Source organism: Bombina bombina, chromosome 2, assembly GCF_027579735.1.
Source record: "Bombina bombina isolate aBomBom1 chromosome 2, aBomBom1.pri, whole genome shotgun sequence".
NCBI classification, from domain to species: Eukaryota; Metazoa; Chordata; class Amphibia; order Anura; family Bombinatoridae; genus Bombina; species Bombina bombina.
Genome location: NC_069500.1, coordinates 1200741969 through 1200757802, shown reverse-complemented (window position 1 = coordinate 1200757802; position 15834 = coordinate 1200741969). Strand labels below are relative to the sequence as shown.

The window sequence follows — 15834 nt, the reverse complement described above, 5'->3', positions numbered from 1 at the left end:
CTTTAGACATTGTCACTGATAAAATCAACTTATCTTTTTAAGATTTAGTATATTCGTTCGTTTGTTAAAAGAAGTGTTGATAACTTTGGATATTGAGTCTGGACCTCTTGATAATAAATCCAGTAAACGTTTAAATTCTGTCTATAAACCTTCTGTGATTACTTCTGAGGTTTTTGCTGTTCCTAATGATATTTCTGATGTGATTGCTAAGGAATGGTCTAAGCCTTCTTTTGTTCCTTCTTCAAGGTTTAAAAAGTTGTATCCTTTGCCAGTGACTAAATTAGAGTTTTGAGAAAAAGTCCCTAAGGTTGATGGGGCTATTTCTACTTTTGCTAAGCGTACTTCTCTTCCTATGGAAGATAGTACCTCTTTTTTTATTTTATAGTTTTAATTTGAGAATTGAAGGCATACATGAAATATGAAGCAATATAACACACCATTAATGAATTACAAATACCATATTGTATGGAGTTTTTATACATTTATATATTCCTATGAGAAAAATTCACAGGTATAGTGTATTAATCAAATGCCTAATGTTCATTTACCCTCTTGCAGGACACATGAGGCCGCTTTTGGACCTCATCCATATATAATCAAAGTATAGAAGTTCTTTTTGCCAGCAAGAGAGACCACCTTTGGACCTTAAATAACAATCTAATTTTTTAGTTTTAACATGAACTGTAATATATATCAGTAAAATAACAAACAAATCTCATCTCAGTCTTTCTTCCTATATGAAAGTAAGTATCCCCTTCATGGATATTGACAAAGTATAGGATATAAACTCCCCTAGTTATAAGCATTGGCCACTCTTGGAACACCTGTCAGGGTTTTTTCTCTGTTGTGTTTGCCATGTGCTGCTTGCAGCCATTTTACTCACCTCTCTTCCTGACTATGGTGCATTGTGGGGGATGCTGCTCACTTCCTGCACTTCCTTTTATGGCCAGACTGGTGTGCATCATCCATGTGAGACAGGATGCAGTCTCAGAATTGTGATGTCATCACTTATTATTTAAAGGGCCTCTGTTCAGTATGCTTTGCGTTGTCTCAGACCTGTTTGTGAGAGTTCCTGTGTATTACCTGGCTGCCTGACGTCCTTCCTGGTTGCTGATCCCTGGCTTGTTCCTGACACTGTTTTTTTCCTTGTTCCTGATTCCGGCTCGTCTGACTATGCGCTTTGGCTCCTGACTCGGCTCGTCTGACTACCAACTCTGGTTTTGACTCCTGGCTTGTTATTTGACTTGTGGACTTTTTATTATTTTTTTGTTAAATATAAAGGTGTTATTATTTTTGCACTTCTCGTCTCAGTCTGATTCCTGGCAGCCTGACACACCAGGAGTAAAAATCCAACAATAGTCGGGAGGGTTTGGTGAAGGAACTAAAAGGATCACTCTTGGACCCTAACTGGTATCTTATTTTGAGAGCAGTTGAAGAACCTGGACCCAATATATATCATGAGAAAGTGGTCCCTGGGAGGATATGGAATATAGAACCCATTTTATCTCTGTTGTGGGGAATGCAAATGTATATACATGGATCTTATATAAAAAATTATGCTTGTATTAAGTTAGCTTTATTGCTGGACATCTGCTAGTCTCACATCTCCAGAGGTGAGCTATTCCATATTTATATATAAACCAACAAGATTCAATAGTTAAGAATTTCTGTGGCCAACTGGGGATTGCCTAATGCTATATGAGAGCAGTTAAGTCTTATAGAGCTCCACAAACTAAACTTTTATCATCTAGGGCAATTCTGAATTTTGAGGAGTATTGTGATGGGTCTGAAGCTAAGGACCTCATTAAATATAACTCAAACCAAAATGTGCAGATATCTTCATGTCTTTCTAGGGTATAAGTGAAAGTGATAGTCCATTGTTATCTAGAAGGGTAAATTAAGGCATTTTACCGGAGGCTAAGGCATATAAGCAGCCACTATATGATTATGTATTCAGGGTAAAAATATCACTAGGTTAGGTTAGACAATCTTAATATTTAGAGGTTTTTAACACTTAAGCCCCCTCCTTTCTCAAGAGCTTAGTAACATAGGAATACGGGAAAAATAAGTAATATGTTTCATTAAGTACAAACATGAAACTAGCTGTGAGCATTTGTAATACCTAGCAAAACTGCCAAATCTTGTGAGCTATACACATGTGAGACAGCATTTAAGCATTTATACAGAAAATAAAAACATTTGGACAAAAAAAAATAGTGTATAGGAACTAACATTAACAGACATTGCCCTGTAACTATATGTATATTAACGCAGGGCATTACAACACAGGGCTAAGCACTAATTAATGACTGTACTGGATAAGCTATAGCATGAACAGTCCTGAGAGGATGGATCTTTCCGATTCCTTGTGTACAGACTCCCATGTAAGGATATGGTAAACAGTCTAGATCGATGCCGAGAGTGGGCCCAAACAGACCATCTCTCCTCTCAAATGCAGTACCTTTTCCGACTAGTAAGTCATACAGAACCTCCGATCTATTTTGTCCTCCTCTCATAGCCTTCTGCGTATGTAGAGAAACAGAAGTGGGCTTCCTTTGTTGGGAATTGCTGTAGACCGCTTTGTAGATACTAATCTCCGGATCCACTTTAGCTGGATCTAGCTTCATGAGAAGCAAGCTGATCTCGCCCTGGGGGCGCCTTCCCGTGACTCGACCAGATGCTTCTGCTGGATCCTCTGACAGCGGCGTGGTTAGGGTTCCCAGGGTCCTCTGCTTCCATTTACCCTTCTCATCGCATCGATCCCTCGAAATCCAGTTATCAGAGCTCTCAATTGTCACGATAGCCTCAAGAACCCCCTCCGGCTTTTCAAGATTAGTTTGATGTGTGAGGCGTGTAAGGCTTCTGCAGAGGGCTCTGGGTTTTTGTAGGTAATCTTCATCTGATCCCGAAGTGGGTCCGCTGCTGGGGGACAATTGTAGGTAGCCAATAGTATAGAATCTAGCTTCCGCTCCAGTTCCATGAAATGATTGCTTATTATCTGTAGGATGGCATTTTCCCATTTGGTTACAGCATCCATAGTGAAATCAAGGGTTTTAACAGGCCTATAGTAGTTTTTCCTCTTCTAAAACCATTATGTTTCCAAAATATCACTTAGGGTCCAGGTCAACAATGAACAGGTTAGTCACTGGAGTATCAAATGTACTCTGTAACCCAGTTACCTGGGGGGGGGGGGGTATTCTTGCGGCAGCCCAAGCCACGCTGCAATGAAAACTGACGACAATCTCCTGGGTTGTATAGATCCACGTGGCTCAAAAAACAACTCTGAAGTCAGGAGCTTCACAGAGACGCGTCCTGCCGCTTCAGAAGTAGGCTCTGCCCCCCCAGATAGTACCTCTTTTAAGGATGCTTTAGATAGGAAAATTGAATCTTATCTAAGGAAAGCTTATTTACATTCTGGCTATATTCTCAGGCCTGCCATTTCTACAACTTTTTGTTTGGATAGTTTAGCACATCGGGAAAAAGATTCTGATTTGTATAGCATTGTTCGTTTGCTTCAACATGCTAATCATTTTATCTGGGATGCTTTTTTTGATATCATCAAGATTGATGTTAAATCTATGTCTTTGGCTATTTTATGTAGAAGAGCTTTATGGCTCACATTATGGAATGCTGACATGGTATCTAAATCTAGGTTACTATCCCTTTCATTCCAGGGTAATAATTTATTTGGTTCCCAGTTGGATTCTATTATTTCCACTATCTTTTTTGTCCCAAGATAAAAAGTCTAAGGGTAAATCTAAAGCTTTTAATCGGTTTTGTTCCTTTCGTCAGAATAGAGAACAGAAAACCACTTCTTCCCCTAAGGACTCTGGCTCCAATTGGAAGCCATCTTCGAGTTGGAATAAATCCAAGCCTTATAAGAAACCAAAGCCAGCCCCCATGACTGCATGAAGGTGCGGCCCTCAATCCAGTTCTGCTGGTGGGGGGCAGATTGAAATTATTTCAAGACTTTTGGGCAGGTTTCATTCAGAATATTGTCTCTCAGGGGTATCGAATAGGTTTCAGAATAAGACCTCCTGTGAGAAGATTTTTTCTCACATTCCAACAAATCCTGTGAAAGCTCAGGCTTTTCTGAAGTGTGCTTCAGATCTAGAGCTTTCAGGGGTAATTGTACCAGTTCCACTTCGGGAACAGGGCCTGGGTTTTTATTCAAATCTATTCATTGTCCCGAAGAAGGAAAATTCTTTCAGACCAGTTCTGGATCTGAAGTTTTTGAATCAATTTGTAAGGGTCCTAACTTTCAAGATGGTGACTATAAGGACTATTCTGCCTTTTGTTCAGACAGGTCATTACATGTCCTCAATAGACTTACAGGATGCGTATCTTCACATTCCGATTCATCCAGACCACTATCGGTTTCTGAGATTCTCTTTTCTAAACAAGAATTACCAATTTGTTGCTCTTCCATTTGGCCTAGCAACAGCTCCAAGAATCTTTTTGAAGGTTCTCGTGCCCTTCTATTTGTAATCAGAGAGCAGGATATTGCAGTGTTTCTTTATTTGGACGATATCTTGGTACTGGCTCAATCTTTTCATTAAGCAGAATCTCACACAAATAAACTTGTGGTGTTTCTTCAAAAACATGGTTGGAGGATCAATTTACCAAAGAGTTTCTTGATTCCTCAGACAAGGGTCACCTTTTTAGGTTTCCAGATTCAGTGTCCATGACTTTGCCTTTAACAGACAAGAGACAAATGAAATTGGTTTCTGCCTGTCGAAACCTTCATTCCCTTTAGTGGCTATGTGCATGGAAGTTTTAGGTCTCATGACTGCAGTATCAGACGCGATCCCCTTTGCTCTTTTTCATATGAGACCTCCGCAGCTTTGCGTGCTGAATCAATGGTGCAGGGATTATACTCGGATATCACAATTGATATACTTAAATCCCAACATTCAACTCTCTCTGTCCTGGTGGTTTGACCATCATTGGATTATTCAAGGGGCCTCTTTTGTTCGTCCTTCCTGGACTATGATTTCAACAGATGCAAGTCTCACAGGTTGGGGAGCTGTCTTGGGTTCTCTGACAGCTCAAGGAGTTTGGAATCCTCAAGAGGCAAGGTTACCAATCAATATTTTAGAACTTTGTGCTATTTTCAGGGCTCTTCAGGCTTGGCCTCTATTAAAGAGAATCTTTCATTCCTTTTCAGACAGACAATATCACAACTGTGGCATATGTCAATCATCAGGGTGGGACTTGCAGTCCTTTAGCGATGAAAGAAGTATCTTGGATACTTTTTTGTTCGGAATCCAACTCCTGTCTAATTTCTGTGATACATATCCCAGTACTGTTTTCAGAAAATATTAATCCAAATCTGTCTAAGGAACGCCGGCCTGCTATGTAATTTGGATGTAGTCAGTCTTAATTTTATCTTAAGGCTACTTAAGATTTTAGACAGGCTCTAGCCTATTTGTCCAGTTTTTAGGTCCCAGAAAGGGTTAAAAGGCCTTATGACTGAAGCAGACTATTGGTAAGGCTTACTGGGTTGCTGTGAAACCGCCTTCAAAAAGAGTAACTGCTCATTCTACTAGATCTGCATCTACTTCTTGGGCCTTCAAAATTGATGCCTCCTTGGAACAGATTTGCAAGACGGCAACTTGGTCTTCTGTCCATAAAATTTTCAAAATGTTATCATTTTGATATTCATGCTTCTTCTGAAGCTGTTTTTGGCAGAGAAGTAGTCCTTCAAGCAACAGTGTCCACAAAATAGGATATTCCATCTTTTTGTCCCACCTGTCATTAACCTGGACTCTCATCATCTTACAAAAGAAAACAGAATGTATACTTGCCAATCAATTTCTTTCAGGATAATGAGTCCATAAGACCTGGCCGTTTTTTTGCTATATGGTCGACAGTATTTATTTGCACCTTCTGACACTGCTTTCTGTCTTTCCTACCTTTTCTTTCTCTCTCCTCTGCTCGGCTATACATAAACTAAGTGGGAGAGGAGGTGGGAGGGATTAAAAGCTCTTGTGAGGATTCTTCACCTCCTCTTGGTGGTGGGAAATATATCCTACATGTTATGGACTCTAATCATCCAGAAATAAATAAATTTATCGGTAAGTATAAATTCTGTTTTCTTTCATGTAATTAACAAGAGTCCATGAGCTAGTGACGTATGGGATATACATTCCTACCAGGAGGGGCAAAGTTTCCCAAACCTTAAAATGCCTATAAATACACCCCTCACCACACCCACAAATCAGTTTTACAAACTTTGCCTCCAAGGGAGGTGGTGAAGTAAGTTTGTGCTAGATTCTACGTTGATATGCGCTCCGCAGCAAGTTGGAGCCCGGTTTTCCTCTCAGCGTGCAGTGAATGTCAGAGGGATGTGAGGAGAGTATTGCCTATTGAATGCAGTGATCTCCTTCTACGGGGTCTATTTCATAAGGTTCTCTGTTATCGGTCGTAGAGATTCATCTCTTACCTCCCTTTTCAGATCGACGATATACTCTTATATTTACCATTTCCTCTACTGATTCTCGTTTCAGTACTGGTTTGGCTTTCTACAAACATGTAGATGAGTGTCCTGGGGTAAGTAAGTCTTATTTTCTGTGACACTCTAAGCTATGGTTGGGCACTTTATTTATAAAGTTCTAAATATATGTATTCAAACATTTATTTGCCTTGACTCAGAATGTTCAACTTTCCTTATTTCCAGACAGTCAGTTTCATATTTGGGATTATGCTTTAAATTATCATATTTTGTCTTACCTCAAAAATTTGACTTTTTTTCCCTGTGGGCTGTTAGGCTCGCGGGGGCTGAAAATGCTTCATTTTATTGCGTCATTTTTGGCGCGGACTTTTTTGGCGCAAAAATTCTTTTCCGTTTCCGGCGTCATACGTGTCGCCGGAAGTTGCGTCATTTTTTGACGTTATTTTGCGCCAAAAATGTCGGCGTTCCGGATGTGGCGTCATTTTTGGCGCCAAAAGCATTTAGGCGCCAAATAATGTGGGCGTCTTATTTGGCGCCAAAAAAATATGGGCGTCGCTTTTGTCTCCACATTATTTCAGTCTCATTTTTCATTTGCTTCTGGTTGCTAGAAGCTTGATGTTTGTCATTTTTTTCCCATTCCTGAAACTGTCTTATAAGGAATTTGATCTATTTTGCTTTATATGTTGTTTTTTCTCTTACATATTGCAAGATGTCTCACGTTGCATCTGAGCCAGAAGATACTACAGGAAAACCACTGCCTGCTGGATCTACCAAAGCTAAGTGTATCTGCTGTAAACTTTTGGTAGCTATTCCTCCAGCTGTTGTTTGTAATAATTGTCATGACAAACTTGTTAAAGCAGATAATATTTCCTTTAGTGATGTACCATTGCCTGTTGCAGTTCCCTCAACATCTAAGGTGCAGAATGTTCCTGATAACATAAGAGATTTTGTTTCTGAATCCATAAAGAAGGCTTTGTCTGTTATTTCTCCTTCTAGTAAACGTAAAAAGTCTTTTAAATCTTCTCTCTCTACAGATGAATTTTTAAATGAACACCATCATTCTGATTCTTTGGACTCTTCTGGTTCAGAGGATTCTGTCTCAGAGATTGATGCTGATAAATCTTCATATTTATTTAAGATGGAATTTATTCGCTCTTTACTTAAAGAAGTACTAATTGCTTTAGAAATAGAGGATTCTAGTCCTCTTGATACTAATTCTATACGTTTGGATAAGGTTTTTAAAGCTCCTGCGGTTATTCCAGAAGTCTTTCCTGTTCCTAATGCTATTTCTGCAGTAATTGCTAAGGAATGGGATAAATTGGGTAATTCATTTACTCCTTCTAAACGTTTTAAGCAATTATATCCTGTTCCGCCTGACAGGTTAGAATTTTGGGACAAAATCCCTAAAGTTGATGGGGCTATTTCTACCCTTGCTAAACGTACTACCATTCCTACGTCAGATGGTACCTCGTTTAAGGATCCTTTAGATAGAAAAATTGAATCTTTTCTAAGAAAAGCTTATCTATGTTCAGGTAATCTTCTTAGACCTGCTATATCATTGGCTGATGTTGCTGCAGCTTCAACTTTTTGGTTGGAAACTCTAGCGCAACAAGTAACAAATCGTGATTCTCATGATATTATTATTCTTCTCCAGCATGCTAATAATTTCATCTGTGATGCCATTTTTGATATTATTAGAGTTGATGTTAGATTTATGTCTCTGGCTATCTTAGCCAGAAGAGCTTTATGGCTTAAGACTTGGAATGCTGATATGGCTTCTAAATCAACTCTACTTTCCATTTCTTTCCAGGGAAACAAATTATTTGGTTCTCAGTTGGATTCTATTATTTCAACTGTTACTGGTGGGAAAGGAACTTTTTTACCACAGGATAAAAAGTCTAAAGGTAAAAAACAGGGCTAACAATCGTTTTCGTTCCTTTCGTTTCAACAAAGAACAAAAGCCTGATCCTTCGTCCTCAGGAGCAGTTTCAGTTTGGAAACCATCTCCAGTCTGGAATAAATCCAAGCCTGCTAGAAAGGCAAAGCCTGCTTCTAAGTTCACATGAAGGTACGGCCCTCATTCCAGTTCAGCTGGTAGGGGGCAGGTTACGTTTTTTCAAAGAAATTTGGATCAAATCTGTTCACAATCTTTGGATTCAGAACATTGTTTCAGAAGGGTACAGAATTGGTTTCAAGATGAGACCTCCTGCAAAGAGATTTTTTCTTTCCCATGTCCCAGTAAATCCAGTGAAAGCTCAAGCATTTCTGAATTGTGTTTCAGATCTAGAGTTGGCTGGAGTAATTATGTCAGTTCCAGTTCCGGAACAGGGGATGGGGTTTTATTCAAATCTCTTCATTGTACCAAAGAAGGAGAATTCCTTCAGACCAGTTCTGGATCTAAAATTATTGAATCGTTATGTAAGGATACCAACGTTCAAGATGGTAACTGTAAGGACTATATTGCCTTTTGTTCAGCAAGGGAATTATATGTCCACAATAGATTTACAGGATGCATATCTGCATATTCCGATTCATCCAGATCATTATCAGTTCCTGAGATTCTCTTTTCTAGACAAGCATTACCAATTTGTGGCTCTACCGTTTGGCCTTGCTACAGCTCCAAGAATTTTCACAAAGATTCTCGGTGCCCTTCTGTCTGTAATCAGAGAACAGGGTATTGTGGTATTTCCTTATTTGGACGATATCTTGGTACTTGCTCCGTCTTTACATTTAGCAGAGTCTCATACGAATCGACTTGTGTTGTTTCTTCAAGATCATGGTTGGAGGATCAATTTACCAAAAAGTTCTTTGATTCCTCAAACAAGGGTAACCTTTCTGGGTTTCCAGATAGATTCAGTGTCCATGACTCTGTCTTTAACAGACAAGAGACGTCTAAAATTGATTTCAGCTTGTCGAAACCTTCAGTCACAATCATTCCCTTCGGTAGCCTTATGCATGGAAATTCTAGGTCTTATGACTGCTGCATCGGACGCGATCCCCTTTGCTCGTTTTCACATGCGAGCTGTGTGGGGATCTCTGACGGCACAAGGAGTTTGGGAATCTCAGGAGGTGAGATTACCGATCAATATTTTGGAACTCCGTGCAATTTTCAGAGCTCTTCAGTTTTGGCCTCTTCTGAAGAGAGAATCGTTCATTTGTTTTCAGACAGACAATGTCACAACTGTGGCATACATCAATCATCAAGGAGGGACTCACAGTCCTCTGGCTATGAAAGAAGTATCTCGAATTTTGGTTTGGGCGGAATCCAGCTCCTGTCTAATCTCTGCGGTTCATATCCCAGGTGTAGACAATTGGGAAGCGGATTATCTCAGTCGCCAAACGTTGCATCCGGGCGAATGGTCTCTTCACCCAGAGGTATTTCTTCAGATTGTTCAATTGTGGGGGCTCCCAGAGATAGATCTGATGGCCTCTCATCTAAACAAGAAACTTCCCAGGTATCTGTCCAGATCCCGGGATCCTCAGGCGGAGGCAGTGGATGCATTATCACTTCCTTGGAAGTATCATCCTGCCTATATCTTTCCGCCTCTAGTTCTTCTTCCAAGAGTAATCTCCAAGATTCTGAGGGAATGCTCGTTTGTTCTGCTAATAGCTCCGGCATGGCCTCACAGGTTTTGGTATGCGGATCTTGTCCGGATGGCATCTTGCCAGCCATGGACTCTCCCGTTAAGACCAGACCTTCTGTCACAAGGTCCATTTTTCCATCCGGATCTGAAATCCTTAAATTTAAAGGTATGGAGATTGAACGCTTGATTCTTGGTCATAGAGGTTTCTCTGACTCCGTGATTAATACTATGTTACAGGCTCGTAAATCTGTATCTCGAGAGATATATTATAGAGTCTGGAAGACTTATATTTCTTGGTGTCTTTCTCATCATTTTTCTTGGCATTCTTTTAGAATACCGAGAATTTTACAATTTCTTCAGGATGGTTTGGATAAGGGTTTGTCCGCAAGTTCTTTGAAAGGACAAATCTCTGCTCTTTCTGTTCTTTTTCACAGAAAGATTGCTATTCTTCCTGATATTCATTGTTTTGTACAAGCTTTGGTTCGTATAAAACCTGTCATTAAGTCAATTTCTCCTCCTTGGAGTTTGAATTTGGTTCTGGGAGCTCTTCAAGCTCCTCCGTTTGAACCTATGCATTCATTGGACATTAAATTACTTTCTTGGAAAGTTTTGTTCCTTTTGGCCATCTCTTCTGCTAGAAGAGTTTCTGAATTATCTGCTCTTTCGTGTGAGTCTCCTTTTCTGATTTTTCATCAGGATAAGGCGGTGTTGCGAACTTCTTTTGAATTTTTACCTAAAGTTGTGAATTCCAACAACATTAGTAGAGAAATTGTGGTTCCTTCATTATGTCCTAATCCTAAGAATTCTAAGGAGAAATCATTGCATTCTTTGGATGTTGTTAGAGCTTTGAAATATTATGTTGAAGCTACGAAATCTTTCCGTAAGACTTCTAGTCTATTTGTTATCTTTTCCGGTTTTAGGAAAGGCCAGAAAGCTTCTGCCATTTCTTTGGCATCTTGGTTGAAATCTTTAATTCATCTTGCCTATGTTGAGTCGGGTAAAACTCCGCCTCAAAGAATTACAGCTCATTCTACTAGGTCAGTATCTACTTCCTGGGCGTTTAGGAATGAAGCTTCGGTTGACCAGATCTGCAAAGCAGCAACTTGGTCTTCTTTGCATACTTTTACTAAATTCTACCATTTTGATGTATTTTCTTCTTCTGAAGCAGTTTTTGGTAGAAAAGTTCTTCAGGCAGCGGTTTCAGTTTGAATCTTCTGCTTATGTTTTTTGTTAAACTTTATTTTGGGTGTGGATTATTTTCAGCAGGAATTGGCTGTCTTTATTTTATCCCTCCCTCTCTAGTGACTCTTGTGTGGAAAGATCCACATCTTGGGTAGTCATTATCCCATACGTCACTAGCTCATGGACTCTTGTTAATTACATGAAAGAAAACATAATTTATGTAAGAACTTACCTGATAAATTCATTTCTTTCATATTAACAAGAGTCCATGAGGCCCACCCTTTTTTGTGGTGGTTATGATTTTTTTGTATAAAGCACAATTATTCCAATTCCTTATTTTATATGCTTCGCACTTTTTCTTATCACCCCACTTCTTGGCTATTCGTTAAACTGATTTGTGGGTGTGGTGAGGGGTGTATTTATAGGCATTTTAAGGTTTGGGAAACTTTGCCCCTCCTGGTAGGAATGTATATCCCATACGTCACTAGCTCATGGACTCTTGTTAATATGAAAGAAATGAATTTATCAGGTAAGTTCTTACATAAATTATGTTTTTCTAGCGCTCGTTAAAATGCACCCTTTACAGGTCTAATGGAACATGAACTGCATGGACAATTGTATTGACTTTTAGTGGTGAAAACTGAAATGGTTATTCTTATTTTAAAATATTGTTTTTCTGTTCTATTAATCTGTATTTTAACGTTTTTATTTATTTTGTTGGATCTTAGCATAAAGTATTTGTTTAGGGCATAAAGAGCATTTATTTTTATTTAAAAGGACAGTGTACTACTGTAAGGTTTCCCTTTAATGTTTTTAAGAAGACTTGTTTAAAATCTATGGAAAAGGTCTCTTTTAGGTATATGAAATAGTTGTTTTAGCTGCTTGAAACCACAACCTATTCAAATGGGTTGTGCTTGCAGGGATAACAGACATCCATAAATTCATACTATGAATGTGAAATAGTCATCTTATGTTATAGGAAGCTGGTTATTGCAAATCTCGAGGAGTAGCTTTTTTTTTTTAGCTGGGGTGTTTGGAAAGTATACATTTAGACATCTTTTTTTCTGTTTACGTGGTTACACTTTATATATATATATAAATATATATATATATATATATATATATATATATATATATATATATATATATATATATATTTTTTTTTTTTTTTTCTGTAGGTTGTGAGTAGACTTGTGCAGATTCGTGACTATATCACTAAGGCCAAATCACTGAGAGATGACCTTGTTGAGAAAAATGAAAGGTCTGCAAATGTTGAGCGTTTGTCAAATTTAATTGATCACCTGAAAGCCCAGGAAAAGTCTTACCTTAAATTTCTTCAAAAGATGCTTGTAAGTGTCTCTTTTTAATGCATTTCTTTTTTTTTTTTTTTATGAATGCATTTTCACAAGATTTTTTTTTTTTTTTTGTAGATAAATGTTCCATTTGTGTTTTTTCATACCAATCAGACTGCGTACAGTTATTCTTGTTGTATCTCACGAACGTTAATTTAAGCTAATAGTGTTTCAGTTTAGCAAATAAAATGGTGGAGATTGGGTTATGGAATTGAATTTTCATAACTTCAGCTATATAGAGAAAAAAATGTCCACGTGCTATAAAAAGTGCATTTAAGGTCTTATGTATAAAATCATACTTCCCATAATAGATTGTAATTTTCTCCTTAAACCTTTTTAATGCTTCTGACACTTTTTTTCTTTTTTATTAGTACGTCTTTGTGCCACAAAATGACAATTTTATTAAAATGACATTTGAAGGACTTAACCCCATTAATGACCACAACGTACTATGTATGTCGCTGGTCGTTAAGGGTTTTCATGTTTATAATAGTGCGGGTCCCACCGCAAGCGGCAGGACCACACTATTATATCCTCCCTTTTGGTCATCGGAAATAGTGCAGTCTCGCTGCTGGCGGCGAAACTACGCTACTTGTAACATAAACCCCATAGAAAGATCAGTGATGATGTACAGGGTTAAAAAGACATTAAACACCTGACTACTAAAAATCATTAAAACAAACTTCTAATTAGTAATAATACAAAAACTGAGTATAGTTCTTTACTAACTTACCCCAAAAATTTAAAGAAAAGTGTATTCTATTAGGATACTTATCCAGTGCTTGATGCGGCTATGTATGCCGCTATATTGTAACAGCACAGGAGTCACATGAGACATACACACAACATATTTCCCTATAATGTATGTATAGAGGAATAATAGCTGCAGCACTCGCTCACTATTTTGCAGAGCTGGTGCTGCAGTTTATGCAGAAAATCTGTTACTGAAATTCAATATTTTATTAACATCCTTTTGTATGTAAAAAAGTTTAGTGTTTAAACTTTACCACTCCATAACGTTCCTTAGTTGTGTGAATGCAGGGATCCAGGCAGGGTTATAAATCCAATAAGCTCCCGGTCCAGAGAGTGAGGGGGGCTCCAGTCCATGGAAGAAAAGACTGAACTAATCATGCTGCATATACTTTTACCTGATTTATTCAATACAATATTTGGTTTTCTTCTTAAATGGAAAGAGTCCACTGCTGCATTCATCACTTTCGGGAATTAAGAATCTGGCCACCAGGAGGAGGCAAAGACAACCCAGCCAAAGGCTTAAATACTCCTCCCTCTCCCCTCTTCCCCCAGTCATTCTTTGCCTTTCGTCCCAGGAGGTTGGCACAGACGTGTCAGAATTTTTTTGTTTTTTGTCTCTTATGGAGGGTAGTACTCTTCGGCATGGGACAGGAGTTTTATGTAGTCCTGTCAGTCTCTCAGTGAGGGCTTGGATGAAAGTTAGTCCGGAGATGTTGAGCAGTTGGTATGAATTTACCATCACTTTAAATTGTGAACCTTGTGCAATTTAGATGAAGAAAAGGAAACCGGAAGAAAAGGAAAGATCATGAATACAAAACTACTTGACTAACCTAAGCAGATCTGCTTTCACAGAGCTAACTACTGGAAAGTCACAGTTTGCAGGACTCAGCTGTGATCAAAGGGAGTGGGCAGTACACAGTAGTGCAACACTGATAAACCCCCAAAGCTCAGACCAATCTCACTGTCCTTTAAACTAACTGAGTTAAACCATAAGTTATTCACTCACCTTACTACAGCTGATAAATATCTGTAACCTGCACAAGCAGATTCTACCAAGCAATTTCACATTAGGTTTCCATAGTAATAGATTCATTCTCTATCAGGCTTACCACAAGATCATCTGTGTGAAGCCTGTTAGAGCTGAATCAGAAGCATCCCCACGGCAAACACCTCTGTAAACAAACAGGCTGCAGCTACCATTCAGTTTCCTGCTATGCTTCTTCACATTGACAGTAACGTGCTGGCGGAACTCGTAATTGCAGCAAATCATGAGGCAGAGTGCAGGGACAGTCCGGGACATTTAAATGGCAGGGGCTGGGTCCCAAATTCCGCGACTGTCCCGGCAAAAATGGGACTGTTGGCAACTATGGTACTGTGGTATGCTATGCAATTAGAAATGTATTACTTTTTTCATATTTTTTGTGTTCGTTTGTTACTCCTGCACACATTCGCTGCTTGGAGAGGATCATTGATCAAGTATATATAAAAAAAAATTCTCCCTCATTCATATTCATGTGCAGTTCAGCCTTATGGTGTCAAAGGAGCAGTAAAATACATTGTCTGGTTGCATTGTGGCCCTAGGCCTTAGAGATTACAGTAACTCTTGAACTAGTGGAGAGAGTTATTCCCCTCATAAAATAAAGTAATGCATATTAAACTTTTGATCATTACCATATCAGTTGTGATTTACATGTGTGGTCCAGTGTTTGCTATAGTATGTTCTGCTAATTAAGCATAATTGTCTGTTTTTGCACCTTTAGGCAGCAGATCCTCAGCAAAAGGCAAAGGAGGAACTAAAGAATATGAAGAAGCAGCATGCGTTGCTGACCAGGATGCTACAACAGCAGGAGCAGCTTAGGGCTCTGAAAGGAAGACAGGCAGCTCTTCTTGCTTTACAACAGAAAGCAGAACAAGCTATTGCCAGGATGGATGAATCTGGTACAACTCATTCCTACTTTGCCATTTTTTTTAATACTATCCCTTAAAATTCAGTTTAATTGTATTTTTTCATCTACAAATACTCTATTTTAGAAATTACTTTAGCTTTTTTTAATGCAATGTTGTAACATTACTTATTAGGAGCCAATCAAAAAGGCATTTTCTGCCTTTAGTTATAGTTGTAAATTCAAGCACCCATTGTTCTGAGACATTTAAACTCTTTGAGTCGGAAATATAACATAAAGTATGTATGTATGTATGTGTGTGTGTGTATATATATATATATATATATATATATATATATATATATATATATATATATATATATATATATATATATATATATATATATATATATATATATATATATATATATATAGGGACCTCGGTTAACGCGCGCCTCGGTAAACGAAAAATCGGTTTACGAATTAAAATTTCAGAGAAAAAATGCCTCGGTTTACAAATTTTTCCCGCAATACGAGTGTCCTGGTTTATAGATTCGCCCCCTGCGTGATTTGGAGCCATTGGCAGCAGGTTTTGGAGCAGGTTTTGGAGCCTTTTTGGTGCATCT

General features: G+C 38.5%; 1 protein-coding gene across 1 annotated transcript in view; it reads left to right on the top strand.

Moving 5' to 3' along the window:
* Positions 1-12168: 12168 nt before the first annotated feature.
* PCM1 (pericentriolar material 1) overlaps positions 12169-15834 on the top strand; it is a 1063655-nt gene continuing 1059989 nt past the window's right edge. Inside the window, exons 1-3 of the mRNA XM_053700258.1 lie at positions 12169-12174; positions 12399-12569; positions 15086-15263. Coding sequence (XP_053556233.1) covers positions 12169-12174; positions 12399-12569; positions 15086-15263 — 355 coding nt within the window. The remainder of the gene's footprint in view (positions 12175-12398; positions 12570-15085; positions 15264-15834) is intronic.